The 25,952-nt window shown below is 39.9% G+C and overlaps 3 protein-coding genes across 3 annotated transcripts in view; all 3 read right to left on the minus strand.

Moving 5' to 3' along the window:
• Window positions 1–8,305, minus strand: part of ap4e1 (adaptor related protein complex 4 subunit epsilon 1) — a 10,674-nt gene extending 2,369 nt beyond the window's left edge. Inside the window, exons 1-20 of the mRNA XM_034880038.1 lie at window positions 7,975–8,305; window positions 7,269–7,340; window positions 7,022–7,145; window positions 6,741–6,814; window positions 6,545–6,666; window positions 6,045–6,204; window positions 5,796–5,962; window positions 5,625–5,698; window positions 5,412–5,534; window positions 5,205–5,314; window positions 4,977–5,116; window positions 4,449–4,561; window positions 4,195–4,313; window positions 3,302–3,604; window positions 2,513–2,624; window positions 2,296–2,434; window positions 1,954–2,200; window positions 623–1,174; window positions 343–533; window positions 104–264 (exon numbers count right to left, since the gene is read on the minus strand). Coding sequence (XP_034735929.1) covers window positions 104–264; window positions 343–533; window positions 623–1,174; window positions 1,954–2,200; window positions 2,296–2,434; window positions 2,513–2,624; window positions 3,302–3,604; window positions 4,195–4,313; window positions 4,449–4,561; window positions 4,977–5,116; window positions 5,205–5,314; window positions 5,412–5,534; window positions 5,625–5,698; window positions 5,796–5,962; window positions 6,045–6,204; window positions 6,545–6,666; window positions 6,741–6,814; window positions 7,022–7,145; window positions 7,269–7,340; window positions 7,975–8,115 — 3,244 coding nt within the window. The 5' untranslated portion in view covers window positions 8,116–8,305. The remainder of the gene's footprint in view (window positions 1–103; window positions 265–342; window positions 534–622; window positions 1,175–1,953; window positions 2,201–2,295; window positions 2,435–2,512; window positions 2,625–3,301; window positions 3,605–4,194; window positions 4,314–4,448; window positions 4,562–4,976; window positions 5,117–5,204; window positions 5,315–5,411; window positions 5,535–5,624; window positions 5,699–5,795; window positions 5,963–6,044; window positions 6,205–6,544; window positions 6,667–6,740; window positions 6,815–7,021; window positions 7,146–7,268; window positions 7,341–7,974) is intronic.
• Window positions 8,306–9,228: 923 nt separating this feature from the next.
• Window positions 9,229–13,593, minus strand: gnb5a (guanine nucleotide binding protein (G protein), beta 5a). The gene is made up of 11 exons (XM_034880131.1): window positions 13,308–13,593; window positions 12,623–12,759; window positions 12,439–12,480; window positions 11,763–11,839; window positions 11,534–11,666; window positions 10,696–10,839; window positions 10,498–10,589; window positions 10,166–10,214; window positions 9,981–10,077; window positions 9,701–9,867; window positions 9,229–9,608 (listed from the first exon to the last, which is right to left on the minus strand). The coding sequence occupies exons 1-11, from the start codon at window positions 13,441–13,443 to the stop codon at window positions 9,597–9,599; spliced, it is 1,086 nt and encodes a 361-aa protein (XP_034736022.1). The 5' UTR covers window positions 13,444–13,593; the 3' UTR covers window positions 9,229–9,596.
• A 300-nt stretch (window positions 13,594–13,893) lies between these two features.
• Window positions 13,894–24,312, minus strand: myo5c (myosin VC). Its single transcript, XM_034880028.1, has 40 exons — window positions 24,191–24,312; window positions 23,730–23,840; window positions 23,459–23,630; window positions 23,218–23,362; window positions 22,990–23,146; window positions 22,665–22,808; window positions 22,502–22,583; window positions 22,225–22,332; window positions 22,037–22,143; window positions 21,683–21,948; window positions 21,513–21,594; window positions 21,274–21,414; window positions 21,028–21,150; window positions 20,866–20,949; window positions 20,579–20,707; window positions 20,337–20,434; window positions 20,159–20,245; window positions 19,953–20,064; window positions 19,637–19,848; window positions 19,377–19,542; window positions 19,143–19,289; window positions 18,903–19,067; window positions 18,700–18,793; window positions 18,555–18,618; window positions 18,167–18,441; window positions 18,008–18,071; window positions 17,848–17,928; window positions 17,539–17,719; window positions 17,351–17,444; window positions 17,179–17,242; window positions 16,924–17,092; window positions 16,705–16,789; window positions 16,524–16,622; window positions 16,253–16,407; window positions 15,892–15,981; window positions 15,626–15,776; window positions 15,251–15,536; window positions 14,997–15,171; window positions 14,826–14,906; window positions 13,894–14,692 (listed from the first exon to the last, which is right to left on the minus strand). The coding sequence occupies exons 1-40, from the start codon at window positions 24,215–24,217 to the stop codon at window positions 14,540–14,542; spliced, it is 5,226 nt and encodes a 1,741-aa protein (XP_034735919.1). The 5' UTR covers window positions 24,218–24,312; the 3' UTR covers window positions 13,894–14,539.
• Window positions 24,313–25,952: the final 1,640 nt, after the last annotated feature.

Raw genomic sequence — 25,952 nt, forward strand, 5'->3', positions numbered from 1 at the left:
AAAGAGTGAAAAATTTAAAGGGGTCTGAATACTTTCCGTACCCACTGTATGTGTGTGTGTGTGTGTGTGTGTGTGTGTAAATGAGAACTAAATGTCTGGTTACCAATGACTTCCACAACATGAAGTTGAAGTTTCTTCTCCAGTATATTCAGAGTGGCTGCAAGAGGTTCTTGGTCGTCACTTATCAGTGTCAGGTTCTGCTTTGTATCATGAGAAAAGGCCAGCCACATTGTCCCGTATTCCTCCGTAGTCAGAGTCAAAGGTCTGAAGGAAACATGGAACTACAGTTAGATACCAATTGTCTCTTTACGGCCATACTTGGAGAAAAAAAAGATATTTCACCTGACGAAGCTGGTTAGAGGCAGTTTGTATGAGAACTGCACCGACTGAGGCGTCCCAACAGGAAACTGGTAAGATACGATCCCAACCACTTCAATATGGACGGAAGGTCTCTTCACGGTCAGGAAATACTGACACACTGCTGCACTGTGGCTTCTCGCCTCCTGCACTCGACTGTCACACACACAAGAAACCTGAAAAGGACAAAATGCCATTTAATATGAAAGGCAAATAAGATAGCAAAAGACTTCCCTAATAATTTTCTGCTTAAAAATGACTGTACCTCTAGTTCATCTGAGTCAAGCTCTAATATTATCTGTTGAATGTCAGAGTCAGAGGAGTTGTAAATGAAAACAACTAGTACTAAGAAATCCTCTTTATGCACATGACAGGCTGAGAGATCCAGGCTTTGTTTGGAGCACAGAGGAGTGATTTCTGAGTGAGAGAGTCCAGAGAGCTCTGCAGGAAGATAAGAACGGAGACTCAAGTCTTTAGGTTCGTCTGGCTCCTCATGTGAACCCGGATCAGCAGCTTCTACCCTGTTATCCCCAATGAGAGAGAGGCTGCTTCCTTTTATGTCACTTTCAGATAACTCTACATCACAGTTGCCATTTGCAGCAGTGAGGCCATGAGCGAGTTGGGAAGTCTGTTTGAGTGAAGAAACATCCAGCTCTGAGTTGATGTTGGAGTCCAGGAGGTTGTTGCACAGCAAGTTGTCCACTGTTCTCGGAGTTGAGACAAGGGAGTTGGATTTTTGCTCGCTGGCAGCTGAGGACGAGCCCGGACCTTTAGCTTTTCTTCTAAATCGCCGGGGTGTCGACTCAGATTTCTCCATCTGTTAAAGGAAAACTTGTAGTTGTAATAAATGCATTTGTAGTAATGCACAGTGTTTCAAATTGGTTTTATCATTATTACAAATTCCACTATGAATATTTCAAAGGGCTTATACAGGGGGGCTCGAAAGTTTGGCCACCCAAGGTAAAAATTCTATTAATGTGTATAAAGAAGCCAAGAAAAAATGGAAAAATCTCCAAAGGGCACAAAAGACAGATTCATGTAAGATGTCACAAAAAGTTAGATTTTATTTCCATCATTAACAGGCGCCCAAACTTTTGCAGATGCCATTGTTTTGTTTTCTTTTCTTTTGACAGTGTATATCATGGAAATAAAATCTAACCTTTTTTGACATGTTATACGAATGTCTAATCTGTCATTTGGATCATCAGGATGGTCGAGAGTAACAGAGCAAGTGGAGCTGAAAATAGTTGCCAATTATTTTGGTAACTGATTAATCGCTTACGTCATTTTCTAACCAAAATGCCAAACATTTTGTGGTTCTACCTTTCCAAATGTGAGGATTTGCTGTTTTTCCTTGTCTTACGTGAAAATAACGTTAGGTCTGTAGATTTGAAGACATCAACTCAAACTCTGTCTGAGAATATTTTTAAACATTTTCTGGCATTTTATAGATAAAACAATGAATCAACTAATTGAAAGACGATTGGCAGATTAATCTATAAGGAGAACATGCTTGTTGCAGCCTTTATTCTGTGCCCCCTGTCGTAGATCTGTGATCTGTGAAGAAATGTGTGAAGTGAGTATTCAGGAGCTTACCAAACACACAGAGCTTTGGGAGCTAAGGCCAACAAACAGAGAAGAGGCCAGCTGCTGTTTCTCCTGTTGGGGCTCGGGGGTCGGTGTCGGAGTGGGAGTCTGACTGTCAGCCTCTCCCTGGTGATTGGGTGAACGGAGGGGACTGGCAACCTCAACATGGGCAGACTCCTCCATAGGTTCCCTCTGTGCCAGGTAGCCCTCCCTTCCCCACACCCTCTTTACACCATCCAGCTTCAGACTTGTAGAGCTATATTAAAAATCAAAGTATGATTTTTAAACCAGCCGTGCATTTGCGTGTAAGCTATTTTAATTCAGACAGCACAAGTGTGTGTGTCTACGTACCCTCTTTTGTGTGAGAGTTCGGTGCTATCGCCTGACAGACCAGAGCTTGTGGAAAACAAAGTAGGAGACTGTCTGTCTACGATGCTGCAGGAGGACATGCTGATGGGCAGGGACAGACTGTATGGCTCCAGGCTCAACGCTGAGGCAGACAACAAAGTCAGAACAAACCAAAACAAGGCAGTGTACACCTGCTGCCAAATCTGCCACAGTCGCTTACCTTTTTCCTGAGCTAGTTCCTCCTGCCGTTGATGTTGAGGCTTGTATGGAGCAGCGCCAGCAGCCAGCGCCTCTGACACAAATCCATCCAGAAATGACAAAGAGGAATCTACCTGGAAGACAACATCAACACCAACTGCAGGTTGAAACTTCTCCTTTAATGGAGATGGGAAGATGTTCTGCAGGGCCAAAGGTCTTTTATGTGTGTGGAAATATCATATATACTGCATACATACAGTATATTTTTCCACTTTATTTTGCCAAAAAAGTCTACAAAATTACATGATATTTTAAACAACTTAAAGAAGCCTTAGTGCAGAATATTATTATTGTTATCTTCTTCTAACTGAAACAGAGTTCTGTTGTAAACCCAACCCCTCAGGCTACTCCAGACATGCTTAAACAGCGTCTATGACTATGACTGAAATGCTAATCCCCGGTATTTTGATAAATACGGTCCTTAATCTAATCGACTCTGTGTCACGGAGGGCAAGTGTATGCAGGTTATGTTTTGCAACCATCAGATAATGAGCACTTACCCTGCCGGAGAGGCGGAACTACAAATGAGCATTATCTGCTGCGGTTCCAAGACTTAAATCATTTTACGGAGTTTTCTTACACCAAATTTTAAGTTTCAACAGCAGAAAACTTTTAAAGTCCAATTAAATGTTTCCATGTTCCCTTAAACCAGGTTTCTAAGAATTATTGATGCTAAACATTACAATGACAATACACTAAACAATTCAACATCATTATTGTAATTCTACAGCCCTGTATGTACGTATGTTACCTCCAGGGGTTCATGGCCGGCGTCTCGAGGTAGCACCCTGGCTTTTAGTTCCCAGTCTTGGCTAAGGTGCTGCAGCTCCTGAGCCCTCTGTCTCAGTACTGTGTCCAGGGAGCTGCTGTATGTTTCTGAAACCCCCAGGGCCACAGAAAGACCTGTCCCGCCCTCACAGAGCTTGGTCATTGCCATGAGGACCCAGCTCTTGGTTTCACTGCTGGTGTTCTTCATGTCCAGCACATTGGCCAGCAGCCTCAGGACTGTGGCTGCTTCAAGATCCTTCCTCAAATATGAGTATTCACCGAGGACCTGTGCACGGCAGAGGAGGGAGCACAACTTTAGTGTGTTATTCAGTGAATGTCACTGTATGTTGCACAGTATGACATAAGTTAGCTTTTTAAAGGACAGGTACAGACAAGTACTGTCATTGACTGTTTTTATCCTGTAAAAGATATAGAAAGTATAATTTGATGCAACACATTTTGTTTACACACTTAAGAAACTCAGGCCAACTAATTATTTATGATCTTTTGAAACACTTCCACTTTTAAATGGATATTGTTTCTTAATGGGATTTGCTCTATTTCCTGTATTTATTCTTACCAATGTTCTCTAAAATGCATTCTCTATTTCTTCTCCTCTTTCATTTTACAGTCCTTTTTAATGCCTGCATTATGTAAAGTAATTAGTAAAGTATGCTATATGCATGAATAGGTCCTGAGCCTATGTGTGTGTATTTCAGGCCTGTGTGTAGTGTAAATTGTAATTTCCCCACTGGGGAACAGTATAAATTATTATTATTATTATAAACCAACCGCTGTATTCCTTTTCCTTCTTCTTGTTCTCATTAATATCACATAAGAATTGTAGAAATTGCTGATTGTGCGAACAGCACTTACCCAGCTGATGACTTGGAGAAAGCGCTGTGGCAGTTTGCCAGCCTCTCCTTGCAGCAGAGAAACATATGAATCCACAGCAAACAGCCTCAACTTCCTGTCTTCTTCTACGCTGTCAAATCCTGGGCCATTAAAAATAAAGTATTAGCATTACAGAATTATAATCAATATCAGTATCAAATTACTTAACTGAACACAACAATTTTACAACAGCATAACATCATCTACAGAACAAGTGGAATGAGCAGGTATCTCACCCTCAGATAGCAGCTTAAGGAAACAGTTCGGGATGTCTGGCTGCATCATGTCTCCACCCACTGAAAACACTGTGTTCATGGTCTCAATGAACCATTCGTTGTCTGGTGCATATGTATAAATGTTCATAGGAAAAAAACACAAGGAACAAGAACAAACCAGGTAGTAAATAATGCAAGCGCATTCTATTAAAAGGATTACATTTCTATTTTTCAACCTAGAAGTAATTTAAATTTAATTTAAACTTTACCAGTAGCTTTATTATTGAGAAACAGAGACAGAACACAGTCCAATAAAGTAATCATTTAGGCCTTGAAAAACCAATATAAGTCTACAGGAGAGTCATAAATGTCTTTATGCTGTTAAAAACAGTTCTACGTGTCATGCTTTCTATCAGGTTTTACTGACTCTGTCCTAACTACATCTGTGTCAGAAGCAGGAAGTTGTGTAAAATAAAGCTCAGCTTCACAGAAAGTAAAGTCAAGGTACTGTGGGCCACCAGAGGTGAATTTAAGTATATTTAAGGATATTTCTCCGCCAGTTCTGCCACCTTCCCCACCAGGTCAATGGTAGTGTATTCATCTTTATTAATTCGCAGAAACTCCAGCATCTTCTCAACAATGACTGTGACATTCTGGGCGTTGGTGATCCGAAAGAGCAATTCCAGTGTCTACAAGAAAACAGAAAAAGAACCCACAATGCTGTAAACCCACAATCCTAACACAGCAGAATCAAGAATGCACCAGTATTTAACTCACCTCACGCTTGATGATGAGGTCGGGATGATCGAGACACTCTATGATGGTCATCTGATGCTGCAGGGCCAGTTTAGGGTCCTGCTGGACCACATACGTGAGGGCCTTCAAGCCTACAGTAACAAAAAATTAAACAACTTATGACAGTGAATTTATGAAATCTTGATGTAAAGAAATGACTTAAATCAAAAGGTTTAATTTGAATCTTACCAAGATATGTAAGATTAATCTTTGGTGAAAGAACAAAACTGCCAATGCACTTTGCAGCTTTTTCCAAAAGTTCAGATTTGGGATGAATTGTGTAAATACATTTTACACACTCGTATAATATTGCTGGAAATAAAAACACAGTGGTTGAAGATAGTACTTAAATGATTTAAAATGTAATAATTTACAGAAACCGATACATTCATTTTGACATACCGTAGGTGATGTTATGATTCATCTCGGCTCTTCTTAAAGACTCGTCGAGGACCTCATACATGATGTCACTTGTACTGTCGAACAGAACAGACTTACAAAATGTACGAGCACAAAGCACAACTACATGACAACATAAACATACAGGTTCATCAGGGGACAAAAAATAATTACCTCTGGTCATTTTTTCCAAGTAAGGACAATATTCTGAGAAGCTGAATTTGCAGCCATGGTGCGGGGACACTATGATAGTTAAAATCCATGGGCAGTTTTCCTCCCACCACTTGCTTCAGTATGGTGACAAAACTTGGTGTCAGGTCCTTATAACCTTCTGGATTATCCTGTAACCAAAAAATAATGTAAAAAGTGACAGGACTTGATTACACCACAGTAGATCAAACCAGAGTCCAGAAAACAAGTTACCTGGATCATCTGTAAGTAGATGTGTAGTGAAGCTGTCATGACACCAGGATCCTTGTCACACAGAGCTTTCCGAAACTTGTTGTGGATGTGTTGAACTTGATTCGGTGCTATTAGGTAGAATTTATACAGTGCCAAGACTGCTTTTCGTCGAATGATTTCTCTGCAAAAATCATAATATTCAAGCTGATTTTTCATGTTTCAGTTCACTGTATGAATAAATTGACTTTAACAATTATTGGTCTCAAATTAGGGTAATAATTGACTTGAAGTTTTCTACATAAAAGTGACATGACAGCATTACGACACAGTTATGACACACCCCTAACCATAACTTGTCATGACAAAACTGACACTTACTAAAAAAAGCGTTACCATAAAGGTTTATGACTTGTTTATAATGTTTTATGACACGTTCCTGACCATGACATGTCACTCTTATGTTGATACCTTCAAGTAAAGTGTAACCAAATTAGACTTATAATTCAAAGAGCATTTCTTACTTTGGGTGATTAAGTTTCTCTTCGACCAGAGGAAGGATCGCAGGAATCATATCTTTGGGGAACACCTGGCTGACAACAGTTAGAGCCATGCAGACTTCAATAAGGTTTGTGCTCTGAAGATCCTGAAAACACAAAATACATCAACATTCCTTCTGCAGACACCAGATAACGGATGCTGTAAAAACAAAATACTTACCTTTAATACAGTGTTCACAAGGAGAAGAAGCAGCTCGTGACTTTCGTTAAGAAACAAAGACACAGCAAGATAGCCTGCAATTCAGAAACCCAAACTTATTTTTTGCTCAGAACAGTGTAGGAAGATGCAGTGGAGTTGTCAATAAAGTTGTTGTGATGAAAAATGAACTTTAAAACTCAAAAAGCTAGTAATCATGCACCTGTATTAATCATGAGACAAACTAAGTGTTGCGGCGCTATTGGGTAAGGACTCTAAAGAATGTGTAAATACAAAGAACATACCAACTCGTTTTTCCAGAGCAGTGCCTTGTTGAGCCAGTTTTATGGCATGAATATAGCTGAACGATGCCTCATAACCAAGCATTTCACAGTAGATCGTTCTAACCATGAGCTCCTTCATCTGCCTCTGAATCAGATTATGCCACAGAGAAAGAGAAAACTAGTAAAAAAAATGCAGGCATTACTATCTGAATAATCTGCTTTCAGCTTTCTTGTACATGACCAAATTGGAAAATCCGGAGAATGGTACCATAGAGGTGTTGGGGGAGGACACCTGTTCTTTGATAGATGTTAGTTCACGTTGAATAAGTTTTTCCTCTTCCTGAAAAGGGGGAAACACACAGAGGATATTTATACTCTGCAACTGCTGCCCACTCTCAACATCCCATAATGCACATGTTCAATCCCCAATTCATGTCAGGATTGTACCAGATAGATAGATAGTCTCAATAAACTAAACCAGTTATATTGTACTTTCAATCATTGCCTACAGTATACCATGCCAGTATACCATGAAAGTTGCAGAGCCAAGCATTAGATGGGCAATGCATCACAGTGGACAGCAGTTATATCTAGCTAATAATGTTGCATTCAATTGTTTGTGGGATATTACAACATCAAGGACTTGAACACAGTTAGTGGATACAAAGCATTTTGGCAGCTGACTCGTTAACAGCTTGAATGTCCGAGTTTAACAAGCACATGAACGCACCAACAGGACAAGTTTTAAAAAATAATTCCAGCTCTGTATAACGACATGATAACAACACAGTTATCTTTAAATCTGTCTAAAACTATGCACAATGCTGAACGGATTAAGTGGGTTAAAACACATAAGCACATACACCTTTTTAGAGTCAGCTAGCATAGACATCTTAGCAAGCTAATGTTTGAGCATCATCAACTACTGACTCATATTATTTCACCTAAGTACCTGATTTATTAAAGACACTCACATGTTTGGATGTTAACTCAGTGATTCCTCTGATGAGGGTTCCTAGTTTTGAGGTGGAGGACAGTTTTGTAGATCCAGGCTGAGAGTCTAAAGACAGGAGGCTCGGCAGAGCTATCAGGGTCTTCTCCACAACATCGCTCATTTTGCATCGAACAGTGGAGCTTGGCAGCTGTTTTTTTTAATTTAAAAATACACTTATTAAATCATTTATCCATCCCAGTAAGATTTTCTTAAACGGAGCCAGAGAGAGTTAATTTAAAAAGATCACAAGAGGTAAAATACTAGCTAGCCAGTCGGCCATTGTTTTGATTCAGCAGACAGACCATTGCTTGGTGATGATGTCACTTCCGCTTGTTTTTATGAGAAACTTTATTAGACACCGTAAACAAAAACAGTGGCTGCTTGGTCTTAATAGATGAGTGCAACAAAGTAAAACAGTTAGATAAGGTAAAGAACAATAATGAGAAAGTCATGATATTCAAAACTCAGTTTATTATGTTTTTAATTTAATAAACAGCCCCTTTAATACCTGTACACTAAACTACAAAAGAATAATTACAGTAAATATGAAATTACAGCTAAAGGAGTACATTCTCAGAATTTAAACATGTTTTTTATGTATATTTATAAGTAGATATTTAGATATCTAGTGAGGGACCACAGGTTCAGCGTGTCTGCAGTGACTGGATGTGCACATAGAGCAGGAAGTGGCTTCCACAGATGGAAACAAACAGCTGTGAAGTTAACCATCTTTTAAAATCATCGGGAGGGAACATAAACAATTACAGGCTACCTGTAAATCTGTACTTTTTGTTTTTTTACATTAGAATATTATTGGCAGGAGAGTTACTGTCAAGGCTTGTTGGGCACGCAGGGTGAGCAATTACATATTTTTGATCTTTAATAAACTACAACTTTGTACATTTAATCATACTATTATAGGCCAGTACTCCTTCATATCCAGTATTATTTTTAATTGGTTTAAGACTAACTTCGATTCCTTTCTACAAGCCAATCCAAACAGTCAACCTCACTATCCCTCACATTCCCTCACAGCTCACATCCCTTCTCATTTACAGATTACTGATTTACATTTCACTCTTCTCAGACTGTGGCATGAGCAAGGTAAGCCAAGTGAAGCCAAGGCCTTCATAAAAGGTTCTTGTCCTGTAGATAGATGCTGTTTCCTAGTATCCCATTTTTTTCTATAGGCTGCATTCCTCCATCCTTTTTTGTGCAGAAAAACAAATAAATGTACAAGTAATGTCCTTTATGTGGGCACATACAATGCATCACTTTATTGGGTCACTTCTATCTTAGACTGATCTAGTCACTACCAATAGTATGTTCTGCAATATACATTTAACATCTTAAGTTGTAACCATAAGTACCTCTGTACCATTTTCCTTTAATCATATTGTGATATAAGAGTGCACAATTTGTTTTAATTACTCTCTGACATATTTAAATCTACCATGACCTTGAGACTGGAGTATATACAATGCTATTGATATGACCTATGTACAACCAAAACTGAGCCTTTATCTCTGTGATTGTTCTCTAGCAAACAGAAACGTTGGTGTATCTTCAGTAGGTTTGTGTTAATTCTCGGTGCCTTCATCCTTAAGCCCAGATCTGGAAAAAACAAACATTACAAGATTTAACCAGAAAGGTCACTGCAACTTGCAAAGTCTTCAGATCAGACAATAATAACGGACATCTCATACCCGAAGAGTGTGGTCCCAGGAACCTGTGCAGAAGGCCGTCCCATCTGGGGAAACACGCAGCGTACTGACACGGTTCTCATGTCCAAAGAGAATAGAGACTCGTGTTCCTTTGAGAACATCCCAAACATTTATAGTGTAGTCGTTGTAGCCGCCAAACAATAACCGTCCTGAAAGATTTAACAAAACATAAATGCTTTTAACATACAATAGAAATAATTTTCTAAGCTCTGATTGATGATTAACTGCTGTTTGGTTGATATATGAAGTCTGTAGTTCTTACCACTGAGAGAGAAATCGACACTGGAGACCCCAAATATAATGCTTTCTTTGGAATAAATAGCCACTTCTCTGTCCGCCCTTAAGTCATACAGGCGGCACTGTAACAAAGGTCAGTGTTTGAATGTTAAAGGTTGTTTTCAATATGTTTGCAATTGCACTTTATGTGGTAAATATCTCATTACTTACTGTAGCATCATCTGAGCCCGATGCAAATGCGTCTCCACTGGGGTAGTATCTGTCAACCAGAAGAAACAGACAGTTAGGAACAAATACCTTTCTTCTGTTCAGTAGGACTTGATTATATCTGCCTTTAAGCGCCTCCCAGTGGTGATATAAAAAAGAACCCCCCAAAAATAGACTGTCAAAACACTTACTAACACATAAATATAATAACAAATAATATTTCACACATATAGGACTTACAATATTAGGATTTTTCTCACTGATAGATTCATTGTAAATATTCTCATCTCTACACTTATATCACAACTCAAAATTAACAATTGGCAGTCTCTTACCGCACACTATTAATGTCTGATTCATGAGTTTCAAAGGACTGAATGCACTGTCCTGAACGCATGTCCCACACATTGGCCTTCTTATCACAGCCCTGCAATAATATATGATGATGCGTATTATTGTATGAACAAATATTTTAAATAATTTAGTGAAGTTTAATTAGTACAGTAACAAGCTGTAATAAAAGGCGTCCTCACCCCTGAAACAAATGTGTTTCCAGTCTCAGAGGGAGCCAGGTCCAGACAAAGCACATCTGCTGCGTGTCCATGGAAACTCTGCAACAGCTGCCCACTTTCAACATCCCATAATGCACATGTTCCATCGCCACTGGAAGTCAGGATCTTTAAAACAAACAGATAGATAGATAGACAGATTGATAGATAGATTGATAGATAGATAGATATAGATAGATTGATTGATAGATTGATAGACTATGTACAGTGTAGGGATTGCAGATGTAAGATGATTAAAAAGTAATTGCAAAGTAAAATGAGTGCAAGAAGTATGATTACTATGGATAAATAAAAATTGACCTAGTATCTGACTACCAGTCCAACAGTGTAATGAGGTGAGCATTCAACCAAAGGGGGACAACATTCTTCTTCAGAGTGTCTGTTGAGCAGGACAGAGACAGCAGTCTACCACCACCAAACAACATACTCCTCAGACGATGAGCAGGAAGAATAACAACTACTCTGGAGACCGGTAAAGGTCTATGTGGGCTAAAACATGGCTGTAAATGGATAGTCTTTGTTGTGTGAAACATCGTGTGGCCAGGAGATCCAACCAGGAGCTACTGGCTGCTGTGAATTATTAACAGAGTGGGGGAGCTCCGTACACGGGAATACAGAAGGCAGTGATTTCTGGTTAATAATGGGAGAAAAAAAGAGATGAATAGAAAAGGAGCTGTAAAACAGTTAACAGGAACCTAAAGTATCAGTAAAATTGTGGGAAAATATCAACCATCTCTTTTTTTCTATAAACATTTTACAAAATTTTTGTGGTTGTGTTTTTGTGTATGGACGACATTCTCACTTGCATATCCGAGTTGGTGAAGCTGCAGGCTGACAGGTAGTTTGTGTGCATGGCCACTGACTTCTTCTTCGCAGCCAAGTTCTCATTCTTGTCCAGAGACAAAGGATACACTGAGCATTTATTATCCAGGCCCCTGTGACAGGATAAAAAGCCCAGTTTACCAAATCAAAACAGAAAACAAAACAGATGACACACCCATTTGGATTATCATGGGTGTCGAGACACTCACCCACAAGCTACAGCACAGCCGGAGGGGGCGTAGGCACAGGCCATCACCCAGGTGCAAGGCATTGTCACAGCATGCTCCTAATAAATATCAAAAGACAAAGCTGCATGAGCCGCACCGGGACAGTGAGATTAATCAAATTCATTTGAATTAATAAATTAGAGCAGAACAGGAAGCTTTAAGATATGAGACATTAACTGTTACAGTTTGTCCAAAAGCAAAAACTTAAAAATAGGCAAAAGACACTTTTAGACATTACTGTGGTCAATGTTCAACTCTGATAGCGATCTCTGGTGTCTGTTCCCTCCGTCCTCATTCATAAAAATGAGATTTAGCATATTTTGCATCATTTGGAAATCGTCTGTCTCCTGCTGTTTAAAATTACTTATTACAATATCATTAGTTGTATACTGTATAATACATTATTCTGTTGTTACATACATTTTTTGCATATTTGTTAAAATTATTACTTGGATTCAGACCAGTGGTTTAAGATAATGATAAATGTGAAAGGTCCCACAATGATTGTGTTGAATAAACATTTCCGTTAAACAAAATGTTGCTTATTTTTTGCCTTTGTCTTAGGAAATACCAAATAATAATTATTAACCTCAATACGTAATAAAATCGTTCAAATCAAATAATCTAAGGTGAAAAATCCCTTTTAGGTTGAAGGTACCTTATTGGTGGTGAAAGCATCCCACACAATCACTTTTCCATCCTGCAAAGAAATTAGAAGAAGTACAAAATAAAACATACACTCTGTAGATTAAATGACATTTTAAACTGGCTCTACAATGAGTTGGGAGGTAGAAAATAAGGAGTAAAAGCATAAAAGTCTTCAGGGGCATAAAGTATGTGACCTGTGAAGAGCTGACGATCCTCCTCTTGTCCTTACACCAGTCCATGCACAGAACTTTGTTGCCATGTCCCTTCAGAGTTCTTCGGGTCTTCATAACAAACTGACCAAGCCCCTCCACCTTCTCTGCCACCTGATGTACTGTACACACGCACGCACGCGCGAGCACGCGCACGCACGCACACACACACACACACACACAAATAATGTACAATACATCAAACCCTCGATACACCCTGGATTAATAATCCAATGACAAAATCCCAGGAGCAATGAGGATAACAGTAGGTCCACGATAAATGTTGAATTAATCTTGGTTTAATCAGTCATGTCCTCATGCGAGCATCCCATAAATATGCGTTATAAATAGCCTGTGTCTAGGTTTCTTTACCACATATTATTAAACCTCTGCCATGTAGCTCAAATATGGATATAGAAAATACACTGCATAGAATGAATTCATATGGTAGCACTGGGCTGTAAAATGGGGAAGCAAACAGGCTGTGTCAACTCTATCTGACGTAACGTCGAGCTATTATGGTCAATAACCAGTTTAGACCCGTCCCTGTAAAACTATAGCAACATTTGACCTGCCGCTAAAATACATTTATCTGAGACGGTTGCTGTTATTTGTCCCGTCACAGTGTAATCCAGCGGTGAATGGAGGCCTCTCCATTTTCTGCACTCACGCTCGACATCGTGCAGCTTCGCTCTCTCATCCTCCAGCTTCGACTTCAGCGTCTCCGACTCCGTCTTGAGATGGGTCAGAGTCTCATTCAGCTGTACCTCCTGTGTCGCCATTTCAGGGATTAGAGGGGATCTCATATATTTCCTTTATGCAGGCAGCGATCGGCAGCGAAAAGGCTTAAAGCAGAGCTAACAGCTGATGCTGCTTTCATGACGTCAGAGGGAGAAGATGCTCCTCCGGTTTCCAGATGGAGGAGGAGGAGGAGGATCCTGGTGGTGGTGCTGGTCCACACGGGCTACCTGCATCCTCAGCAGCCTTAATACTCGACTGCTCAATAATGCATTTAAATACTGCCGACATGGAAAACTGAATCCTGTTTGTCTGCAATGCAAAAACACAGCAGATAATAAAAATGGCACTCTGGTGTTTTAACATATAACTATTTATTTCAATAGAATTATAGTTATTCAGCAAACACGTGTTTTAAAATATTAAACCACTATTACAAGAATTGTAAAGAAAGGAATATATTAAGTGTTTATGTAATCATGTTTTGAGTTAATAATGCAAAAATACTGTTGAGTTTCATTGATTTCACTTTCACATTTTAACAAGCCATAGATACCGCTAACAACACTTAGGTCATGTCCTTAGTTGCTGGATTGCATTGGCTGTATTTCAGTATTTCTAGACCTACTTTATTTAGATGTGTTAACTTTTAAGACAGAGCATTTTTTTTAACCCAACAACAGTTTTATACAGCATTTAGCCCTTGATGATCGGAAATGTTTTTACATCTTTAAATGGATGGTGTTGTTTTGACCAACCGCCCAAAACGTAATGAAATTCTGTTAACAAGAATATAAAAACAGAGAAAAGCAACACATCCCCACACTGGTGAAGCTGAAACCAGAGAACGTCTGACTGGGTCTTTTATTGAAAATGACTGAAATGATTAATTATTAATTTTCTGTGGATGACTAATAGATTTAAGTATGTTCGTTGCAGCCACAAAATGTTTGTTTTTTTAAGAAATAAAATCTTACACTGCAAGAAATAAAAAAAAAAAAAAAAAAAAATTCCTTTTTGGGGAACGTGACCTCTGTATTTAAAAATCCTGGCGTATGGTGTTCATTTGTTAATTTAATGTGCTCATATAAACAATAAGATACAGCCACAGGCCACCGGACTATGAATCAGTCGTTAAAAGTGAAAGGTCAGAGGCTGGGAGTGTCAGATCCTGGTCAGGAAATCCAGATGAAGGCTGCTCGGGACCTGCAGCAGCTCCAGAGCCTGCGATGATGGGCAGAAGGGAAACGTGACCTGGAAACGATAGTCTAAGTCCAGCATCAACTGTGTGGACCCGTCACGATCTTGTAGTAACGACTGCCAACAAGGAGCAGATTGGCATAATTAGAGGAGAGCAAGTATAGCAGGTGAACAAGTATTGCAAGAAATTACAGTCTTTTTGAAATCAGAAAATCTTTTTACATTACGTTTTTGATAATGAAAAGCTCACCTGAACTTTGCGGACAAATGACGACGACACCCTTTTCTCAAAATCATCAATGGGAGTGTAGGAGTTCAAAATCTTGACAATCTGCAAATTCCAACGTGAGTTTTCAGTTATCAGTGTGAAGCAGATTTTTATGTATAAGAAAATACTGCATGTGTGGCATGTATAAAGTACCTGAACGGGGTTGAGTTCAGGGCATTTTTCAGTGATCTCCTTGGCATCTTCATCAGTGGACTTGTTGACTTGCAGTAACCAGGCAGCCTGAGACAATGGCCTCAGAGTGTCTATAGCATTGGAGCTTTGCAGTTCCTTCTCCTTCAGCCATTCCTCCAGGTAACTGATGTTACATCTGAACCAACAGAGAAGTTATAAACTCATTTTTGTCTGTGTAAAAATACTCTTATATTCTAATAAAAACATACACAAACCTGATTTGCATTCCCTTCCTGCAGGAGCACATATCTTTGCGGAGCATGATGTTGTTGAAGGTGGTGGCACCAATTAGGAAAAACATTTGCTTGAAAGCCTGTTGGATGAGGCCCTGCTCCATGCCATGTTGGCACATGGTGGAATGAAACATACTGAGCTGCTGAAGGATGGAGGAGATGGTGTATGTCTCTGAGTCCTCGTAGATGCTGTTGGAACGCTTCCTGAAGCCCGACGGCTTCATGCTAGAGATCCCCTGTAAACTCTCGTGCTCCAACATGCCGGGTACTGTTAGGTGAGAAAGTAAATCAGCACATTTAAGGTTGCTTATAGGTTCAAAATCTGCATGTGCTAATGAAGAACCGATGATGAAATACCAATTGCAGGAGTGAGAATCTTTTCAATGGCCGAGAGAAACCGATAGTAGATTTGAATGGCCAGGTCGCTGAGAATCTGTCTGTGTTCAGACAAATCGAAATTCTGCAAGCAGTTCTTTTTTTGGCGAGGAGTATTTTGTTTCAGGAACTCCTTTTGCAAACAAAAGGCAAAACAAGAGAATGTGAAAATATGCCTGCTACTGTACACAACAGCTTTGACAGACAAAAAGCACAATGCAACCAGGGTAAATACGGCAAATCCAGACCTCCTCCCCGCTGTACTGCTTCAGACAGTTGAGCAGCTGATACGTGTTCGAGAGCCAGAATGACAGCATCTCAAAGTCTTTGTGGTGACTCTGAAATAAAAACGCATCTGTTGCTTTCATGTATTTTCTTTTTATAGATGTGACATTTTTATTTTATTCATGCAACTTCTACATGTTATGTTTGCCGGTTGTTCATTTCTTTTCACATCATCAATCTTACAAAGTAAAATAATGAAAATAAACTGCTGCAAACGTACTGCCTACCTAATCTTAGATACAGTTATGAATAATGGTTCATAGATTTTATTCATTTTTTATTTAGCAAAACTACAAAATCTACTGGAATGAGAATTATCCTCACCGTGATGACCTTTTTGACAGCACCAATGATCGCGGTCATTAAAGACTTGAGTTTGACTTCATCATTTAGGTAGTCAGCGTGGCGGACACACATGAAGAGGACATAAGCCGGCATCGCGGGGATCACACTGACCACCACGCCTTTAGGCTTTAGGTCTGTGAGTAGAATATAGCAAGTTTCATGAAGTTATATTTTTTTCTTATACAGGTAGATGAAGGCAGACAGCATCACAAAAATAATGTTAATTAAAAAAATTAAAGAGGAAGAATACCCAAAATGATGTTTTGAATGAGCCTGGATTCATCCTCTCTCTTGTACTCTAACATGCCAAGGTAATCTCTGGGCATGGCAGGCGCAGACGTTTGCTTTGCTGTGTGAAAAACATTAAAATGATGACCATGGAGGAGGCGGATCAATGTTATAATGTGCATGTATACAAGCCAAAGTGCTACCTTTCTGTGATGTTTCAAGGCTCTTTATTTGATTCTGGAGTTTCTTTATTAATCTATCTTTCTGGTCAAGCTGCTCTTCAAAGTCCTGAAAGAAAAGCAAAATTTGTTACAAGCTTTCCATGTTGACAAGACATGCATCCACACACTTACTACTTACGTACTGTAAGCCGCAATGCACTCTACTCACTTACTCATTCACACACTCACACACTCACACACCATATTCTCAGCAGTTAATTGTGAAGTCGCCTGTCTCAGTTTGCTCTTGGCCTCAGTCTCCATCAGCAGCTGTCTTTTCGAGTGATCATTCTCCTCTTCAAGCTCCTCTACTCTGTCTTGAAGCTGCCTCTTCAACTCCTCCAGCTCTTCAGCTTTCTCCTCAAAGTGACTAAAAAGCAACACAAATCAGACAGACTCCAAAATGACCATCCCATCTTCAATCATGAAAACACACTCCAATCAAAGCATTTCTACCTGCGTCGTGAGCTCTCTTCTTTAATCTTTCTTTGAAGAATGTTAGTGATCTCCTCAGTTTTTTCTTTGGGATGACATGAACCAAAAAATAAACAAAAGAACAGGTGTAAAGATTGACCTGCCAAAGAGTTTAATAATGAAACAGTTAAATAGTAAAAAAAAAAAGATCTACCTGCTAGTTCTCTGCTCTGCTTCAATATGTAAGCCTCCAGTTCTTGTTTTTGTCTCTGCAGCTCTGAGACCTGCAGTTTCAGCTCCGGTAAAACCTGTGGATCACAGGGAACAAAAGAAAGAGCAAATCACGGTATGATCTGCACCAGATCTGTCTGGAGAAATGGAAACAAGAAGGCAATAACGCACTGAGTTCTCGCTGCTGAGCCTGGACACTTCTTGGCGAATATTCTCATTGACATTACTTTTCTCTTGGAACAGACTTTGTAACTTGCTGTTCTCATTTTGAAGGTGATCCACTTTCAGTTTCAAACCCTCCACTTGGGTCTCATGGCGCTCCTTCTGCTCTTTCTGGTGGCTTTCCAGGATTCTGCCATCAAAAGGTGGAACCGTGTCAAACAGGAACAAGAGTAAACAAGTTTGTCACACACGTAAACAAACATGATAATAACACTGATATGAAGTGAACGGATTGCCATGACTGTCAGTGAAATAGACCTGGTAGCTTTCTGTAGGCCATCAAAGGCTGCCAGCAAATCTTCAACTTCATAAATCTTCTCAGAGTCGTTTGGAGTTAGCCTACATTGAAACAGTTGGTGAGATTAAATGTCTAATTGAGATATAGAACAAATACGTAAAAGAGACATTTTTTGATTACCCCAAAAGAACCTCCTCTTCAACAATGCCACCAAGAAGTTGTCTTGTAATATCCTTCATTTTAGCTGCAGAAAGATATTCAAGATCATCATAGGTTTTTATTTATGTATAATAACAACGTATCACTTTTAAATCGTAAGGGTATAGTCAAAGTCTGTACCTCTTGCTTGTTCCGACTGTTGCTTCATCTGTCGGTCCATGTTATTTCTCTGGTTTTGCAGGTTGTTGAGTTCCCTGCGTAGCTCAGGAATGGCCTTGACATGTTTGGTGAGCTGGATGACCTGTTCCTGCAGGTCAGAGTTCACCTGGCCCCCGTCCTCCATCTTTCTCTGCAGACTGACTCTCTCCTCCTTCAATCTCTTAATCTCCTCTTTTAGAGTTTCCACCAACTTCTCATGGTCCTGTCTCTGGATCTCAATGTTGTTCTCTGCAATTCTGCCAAGAATCATCTCATCTGAGTGAAACAAGCTGAGCAAGTATCTGCTTAAGCTAAACAAATATTTGCTACTTGCCGCAGAGGAGGATGGTTGCACTTTTTCATGACTTACTTTCTAAGCCTGGCTTCGTATTCTTTTTCTTCCAGAAGGTTCCTCTTTATTTGATCAAAGCTTTCTGTAAGAGTGTAAAACCAGTCACACATTTAGTACAAATCACAACAAGAGTAGCATACACAGAAATCTTGACTCCTATTACCTTTGGCCTCTTTGGTAGAAGCTTCAAACTTTTTCTCCAAGTTCTGCTTTTCAAATTTCAGTGCATCTATTTCCTTTTGAAGCTGTGCAGTTGTCTGAAAGAAGAATAAAAATGTGTTTTTTTCAATGCTCATTAACTCTTCATCAACAAACAAAAAGCTGCAAAGAGGCAAACAACTGTATTGAATCTACTTCAAAACTGACCAGGCAAGCATCTTCTTTCGCTTTCTTCTCTCTTGCCTCCAAAGACGCGTTCCGATTGGTTGATTTTTCCAGCTGTGCCTCCAAACCCTGAAGTCTGTCCACAGTTTGAGCGTGTGAGTTGGCCAAGCTTGTCAGTCTTTCCATTAATCCACGGTTCTCTTTGTTCTGTAAGGAAACAGGAATTCAGTTACGTCCTCCACATAAAAGCCACAGGTGATGTAACCTTGGTAGCAGCTTTACCTGCTCTTCAATCTTCTTTCTGAGCTGCTGCACCCTGAAGGAGAGCTGTACATTGAGCACCAGCCGACGCATGATTTGAAAACGCCGCCGTGCCAGCCATGCTCTGGCATACTTCTGTAGAATCAGGGCTTTCTGCTCCTTTACCATCTGACAATTCACAAAGAACATGGGGTTACATTTTGTCTTTCCATCCCACTAAATGATACAAATGATTAACATATCAGCCTCACAGACCTTCTTGTACCGTTTACGGGCCATCCAACCTCGTGTGAAAGCCTGGATGGTGACGGAGGCCAGACGGACTAACTGGAAGATCTGTCTCATGCGGTAACCTCTCCAGTATCTCTGGACCACCATTGCTGCCCAGCCCTGCTTCAGTGTTGCAGCAGTCACTGTTTTACTGCAAAACAAAAAAAAGTGGGCGTACATGTCAGAACCCTGACAGATACAACAGAGAATGCAGAACAACAAAACTTTAAATTAACGCCTCAAACCGGATTGTCCTCTTTCCACGGATGTACTGTTGGAGGATGATGGCTGCGTCTCTCATGCGCAGGAACTTCCTCTTCTGGCTCCACCCGCGGACGTGTTTCTGGATGGTCACGCAGGCTCCTCTCAGTCGGTCCAGACGCAGCTTCTCGAGATAGGCCACCTGACCAGCTCGGAAGAAGATCTTAGTCCGACCAAACTTGTACTGGTCGGGGTCCTAGAGATCAAGTCATGGGGCCAAAGTTATGAACAAACATGCAGTTCACAATAATGCTTGCATTGACACAGCAGCTAACCTGAATTGTTGACACAGTAGCTAACCTGAATCAACCTCTGCAGAACATTCTTGCAGGTCTGTTTCTTGTCACTGAGGTCCTCTTCCTGGTGTGACATTAGGATACTGTATCGGCTGTAAAACTCAATGTATGTCCACCTACAAACAAAAAACATGTGTACTATGACGCAACGTAATGTGAGTGTATGGAGATTTTGTTTGGCGGATATGTAAACGTGTAATAGAGAATCACCTGGACGGATAGCTCTGTGCACTGATACGAATAGTTTCAAGGACTCCACAGGCTCGCAGCTGCTGCACCACCCTCCTGGAATCATATCTCAGAAAACAAGCAAACACTTGCTTAAACCACAGACACAGATATGCACAACAGTTTGGGTTGTGTCAAACACAGTTTCATCAGTACTCACTCAAATGGGAGCTTTTCATCATTGGGCTTGATGCAGCGCACATAGTGTGGGGTGGTAGCATTCAGTGTTTCCATCAGTAGAGCGAGGGAGCTGCAGAACTATACTCAACCATAAAGTTCATGGAAAGGATAAATACAGAAGAGGCAAACTCAGTTGTACTCTCTACACATACAGAATACTATGAAAACTTCTGTGACTAAGTTCAATCCCCAGTGAGTAGCCACAGTGAGTAAATATTTCACCTTATCTCCCACTGAGGTTCTCAGCTGCTTATTGGTTGGTTTCACTGCAGGTCTAGCGGGCCTCACTTTGACACCTTTAGTGGTCACTGTGCTTTTCTCCTCTTGGAAAAGGTTGGCCAGAAAAGGAAACTGATAACAATTGCAAGCAGGAGAAATGTAAAAATGAGAAAGACAAATCTGCACGTGTTGGCTTTAATGACACACACTTTGATTTGTTAACTTTGATTTTTAGACACTATGATATTTTGAGAAATGAAAAGCCAAAAGATAATAGGGTCTTTGATTACCTTACTGACTCTCATAATGTCAACCAGTTCTTCATAGAGAGTGTCTCTGTTCTTTTCAAGAAAACCTCTGCATTGATATTCCACCTGTTAATAGAAAAACACTTAAAAATGTGTAATTTTTGTGCAACAATATGCAAGAAATTGTTTTTTATCAGACTGCACCTTGTCTGCAAAGTGTTGAATCACAAATGCCTCATTTGATAACCTGGGCTTCTCAAACAGAGGATTGGCATCAAGATAGTTGAAAAGCTTTTGCAGCCAGCTTTGATCAGTGCCCTGAGGAAACTGTAAAGTAAAATGACATATGTATTGCTTCGCCATATATGTATCACTTCACCAGCAACAACAACAACAAAACGGAGTTCAAAATGTTAGTTGTAAAAGTTCACATCAAGTCCATTGGCATACCAAACATTCTTCATCAAGCAAATCCAGGATCCCCATTTTTGCTTCAATCAGGTCAATGACTGGCTGGTTGTCATAGAAATCTATCAATGTCCATGGGATGTCCTCTTTCATGTACTCCTCTTGCTCCAGCTTGAACACATGCTGATTAAAAATAAGAACAACAAAAGAATAACCCTTGGAGCAGGTACATGTTCGTATCCAATGTTTTTGCAATGATTTAGCACGGTGGGGAAGCATACCAAGTTAAACTGCTGTTGAAGCTTTTCATTCGCGTAGTTGATGCAAAACTGTTCAAAGCTGTTGATGTCAAACGTTTCAAAGCTGAGGACAAATAAAAGATCACATCACAAATAGAAGCTAAAGAGACATCATCAGGCAGCTGAAGAAAAAAGTGGTGTATCTGCATTACCCATAAATGTCCAGAACACCAATGAAAGCGTGTTGTTTTCCTGGAACCTGAAGTGCTGTGTTTATCCTGTTAATAATACAGTCAAACAGATGGGCGTAGATCTGCTTGGCTAGGGCATCTCTGGCATTTACGGCCCGCTCTTTGGGCACCGGCTTCACCACCGTCTCAGCCACCAAAACAATCCTCCGATGGCACAGCCAACGCCCCAACCCTTCTGCGCTCACACCCAGCAACTCACAGAAGACTGCCAAGTGTGAATCACCGGGCTGGAAGACATGTAAATAATGCTTTTTATTTATCCAGCTTAATTTTGGGAAATCTAACCTTGCAAACAAAAAGAGATTTTAGACTCACAGGAATTGATGATTTGCCATCTCCAGAGTTTCGTATTTCCACATTTCCCAAATGCAGAATGGCTGCCAAAACTTGGAAGACATCTGACTGAAAGTCGTCCATCAACCCTGGAGAGGCAGACAGAGGAAGGTAACATGAAAGTCACACTAAAAGCAAGTTTCATTCTGACAGATAAAGTGTTTGTTTACCTAGCAGCGAGAAGGTCCGTCTAGTCTCCTCCATGTCTTTCTCGTCGTCTACGCCTTCAATAGTGATCTCACCGCCCATGCAGGTGTACCGGAACTTATCTGCACTCACTATAGATGACAGGGATATATAATCAAGCGCTCCTACAATAAAATAATTATGTGTATTATTGTAAGACTTAGATGTGTGTTCTAAGTGAATCAAATTAAATCACAACAGCAGTAGAAGAGTTTCCCCCGTCTCAAACCTGCAGAATTAACCCCTGGTACAAATACTCACACAGTCTTAGATTCTTGAACTCTTGCAGATGAGCACAGGAACACATCTGGTAGAATATGTGATAGTTTCGCTCATTGTCTGCCTGATAAAGACAAGGGTATCAAATGTTATGGATCTAAATATAAGAACAACAACACAACACCACCTTCATCTCATACACTACCTGAAAAACAACTCTGGATTTCTCTAAGAGATAGGTCCTCATGTTCGCTCCAATGATCCGGTACCTCCTGTCAAAGCTGATCTCTGTGTATTTCCCAAAACGGCTGCTATTGTCATTCCTGGTGGTCTTTGCATTTCCTATTGCCTGAGAGAAAGCCACCTCAGGTCATCAGGTCTCTTTTTAAGTTATCAATCATATAGAAGTTGACCTAATTAATGCATTAGGTGCATTACATTAGTGTTGTCACTCAGACATTGATCATTTAGTGCAGAGAATATCGATGTGTTGCCTTGTGAGCAGGGCTCCTGGTCCAGTAAAACCATACCTCTGTTATTGGATTGGATGCCAGGACTTTGTCTTCAACTCGAGTCTTACTTCCAGATTTGCTTACAACAGCAAAGTACCTCATAGCGTATCGGGCAGACACTGTTTTGCCGGCTCCAGATTCACCACTGACGATGATAGACTGGTTCTTGTGGTTTCTGAGGAAAAAATGTACAGTTAAATAAAAAGACGGTATATTCTAAATGTGATCATATCAGCTTTAATTTACCTGGCCATCTGTTTGTAAGCCTCCTCAGCCACTGCAAATATATGAGGGTCCATGTCTCCCATGTTCTGGCCCGAGTATGCATGAATGATTGCATCTCCATAGATATGAAGCTGCTTGTATGGATTTACAGCTACCAGTATAATGCCTGAAAATGAGGAAACAGCACAGGCTCAGCCAAAAGCACAAACTGAAAACAACAAACAGTACTTAGATCCAGTTTGACAGTTTGTTTCAACAGTACCACAGTAGGTGTAGATGATTTTGGAATCCACAAATCGCACTTTAAGATTATGCAGGACTGCGGGTTCATGCAGGTAGCTGAGAGCGGTGAGGTCGTTCTCCCCCACCAAGATGTCCGGGTTGCGAAGTGGAGGGAGTTGTGGTTTTGACGGGTCAACAGGGTAGCAGTGCTCCTGTACAGGGTCACGTGATGTAAAGAGAGGCAGGTCAGCTGTAACTTTTCACCATCATAAATCCACTGCAGAAGGTTTTATTAGTTGTGTTTTACTTACAGTGCCATCTTCGAGAAGCAATTCAAGAAAATTATTCCCAAAATGAAAGTCTCTCGTGATCTCGGCTGATTTCCACACATGTTCTGCATCTGGTATCCACACTCTGTTGTACTAGAAGATTTTAATGGTGACAAGGTAGGACTTTATAACTGCTTACTATAGTTGTTAAAACATATAACACTGTAAATGTAATGCTATTGTAATGCTATAAGATGTGCTTAACAAACTACCAGGACCTTTTATTTCTCATTTAACAGAAGGCAATAATTATTTCATATAACAATTCCTAAAGATTTACATTCAAAAGGTTGAGAAAACATCTAAGCATTTAGACTTTAAATTTAAGTCCAGCGTCCTCTACATCCTTGTAACTTGCCTGAGCCATGAAAAAGTTTCCATATGTTTCTGTTAAACAACATAAGGATTTCTGTGGGCTAATACAAACTTGGCGCTTCTCTTACCTCGGTGTACAGATCCAACAAAGCCATATTTAGGCATTATTGTTTTAAACTTCTCTTGTCCGTATATTTGCGTATCTGCTGTTGTATCTACTGTACTTTCCAGGTTACCAACGAACACCCCCCCCCCCACACACACACACAACTATGCCAGACACACCAGTTAAAAGACATTACATCGCTTTCCTGTCTGACATTTTCAAAATAATACTCACTGAATTCATTCAAATTCTTATTTTAAATACATGAACTAATATTTTACTGTAAACATGATCTTTTACACGGTTACCCAAGTGTCTGTCTGCCAGGTTAACGAGTGCTTCAATTTAATGTGTTTAAAGTCATTCATTACTTGAATTTTGGTCCGTCTGATCAATAAGCGCTTATGTTTAAATACATGTTGTTACTATTATAGTTGCTGAACTGTAAAACTTGCATGGGGTCCCAAGACAAATCAACATGTGTAATTTCTTACACTTATTTTTTTCTTGTTGCAATTTCTACTATAATCTTAAATTGTACTGCTCATAACTGTCCACAATAAGGCCATGGATTCCAGTGGGGTTCACAAGTTGACATTGCTTAATTCTAAGCAGTCACAAGCCAAATGGATGTAAACCCGTATCGTTAATAATCATCTTATCTTGTGTCAAACCTGATGCTTTTATTATGAAAGCCCCGTCACTCATTCCAGGTGTGTCGTGTCTTCGTGATTGACTTGTCGCTCACCTGCTACGGACTTTGACTGGATGACTCCGCCCTCCCGTCTTGTGACAGCGGCTTGACAGAGTGGGTGTGCTCATTTGGTCAAGGATTCTGACAACAAAAGGAACCGGATACAAAACCTCATTCAGCTCACCAAATGTGTGGACGCATTTCAGACTCTGCTCGACCACAAGTTGTGTCTATTTAGCCGAAAATATTTTTTTTTAGGTAAATATTTTCGCCACCTACCAACACTTGTTTGAGAAAACAGTGGGAATGCCAGAAACACTTCTACAAGGAAACACATTCCTGGTGTGCACAGCTAAGACGCTTTAAAAACCAAGTGATTAATCAGTTATTAACTCTTTAGGCATTTTCATATGTTCAGCATTTGCAAATAGAATATAATGAACATGGCACGAGAAAAAGTAACATCCTCTGGCAGCATATAGCATGGTAATCGTGTAAAAATCAGAAATTACTTAGACTGGAAGGCAAGAGTTAGTAACATCAGTCTACACACTTATATTTTAAAATCCTAGATCCCTAAACTTTTTCACATCAGGGATTTAAAAAGTCGAGTTTTGTAAATCTTCCAATCTCAATCCTACAGCTCTCTTTTCGAACAGATGAGGATTAGAATGCACATCCCTATTTAAGTAAATGTGTTCCATGAAGGATATCTACTGCAAAGTCCAAATCTATACCTTATAACTATGAACTATTACAACAGTGAGTGTGTCAGTGTCAAGAAAGAGAATACTCGCTCTGAAATATTTCCTAGATCCACAACACCTCGTGAGGTAGTGAAACTATTTTAAACACTTCCAACCATTTTACTGAAAAGCCAGCCTTTATAAGCAACAACAAAGACTGGTTAAATACATATTCAAATACTTTTCTGTTCCATTGCCTTGTACAGACATAAATACCATCACCTGGTAGTAGTTTTTAAGTTACAGAAATAAAACTGAATTTCATCTTGAGACATTTCCAACATTTAGATCAGATGCACATCAATATTTTAACATAGCTATCCATTAAAAATAAGATAACGCGT

This window comes from Etheostoma cragini, chromosome 8 (assembly GCF_013103735.1).
Source record: "Etheostoma cragini isolate CJK2018 chromosome 8, CSU_Ecrag_1.0, whole genome shotgun sequence".
Taxonomy (NCBI): domain Eukaryota; kingdom Metazoa; phylum Chordata; class Actinopteri; order Perciformes; family Percidae; genus Etheostoma; species Etheostoma cragini.

Coding starts and splice junctions, on each gene's coding strand:
- myo5c (XM_034880028.1), bottom strand. CDS start 24,217: ATGGCTTTGTTGGATCTGTACACCGAG. Junction 23,363..23,458: donor AATCATCTACACCTACTGTG/GTACTGTTGAAA, acceptor CCTCATTTTCAG/GCATTATACTGGTAGCTGTA. Junction 15,777..15,891: donor AGCAGTACAGCGGGGAGGAG/GTCTGGATTTGC, acceptor TGTTTGCAAAAG/GAGTTCCTGAAACAAAATAC.
- gnb5a (XM_034880131.1), bottom strand. CDS start 13,443: ATGAGATCCCCTCTAATCCCTGAAATGGCGACACAGGAGGTACAGCTG. Junction 10,078..10,165: donor CGGGCTCAGATGATGCTACA/GTAAGTAATGAG, acceptor CCTTTGTTACAG/TGCCGCCTGTATGACTTAAG. Junction 9,868..9,980: donor TGTCGATTTCTCTCTCAGTG/GTAAGAACTACA, acceptor TAAATCTTTCAG/GACGGTTATTGTTTGGCGGC.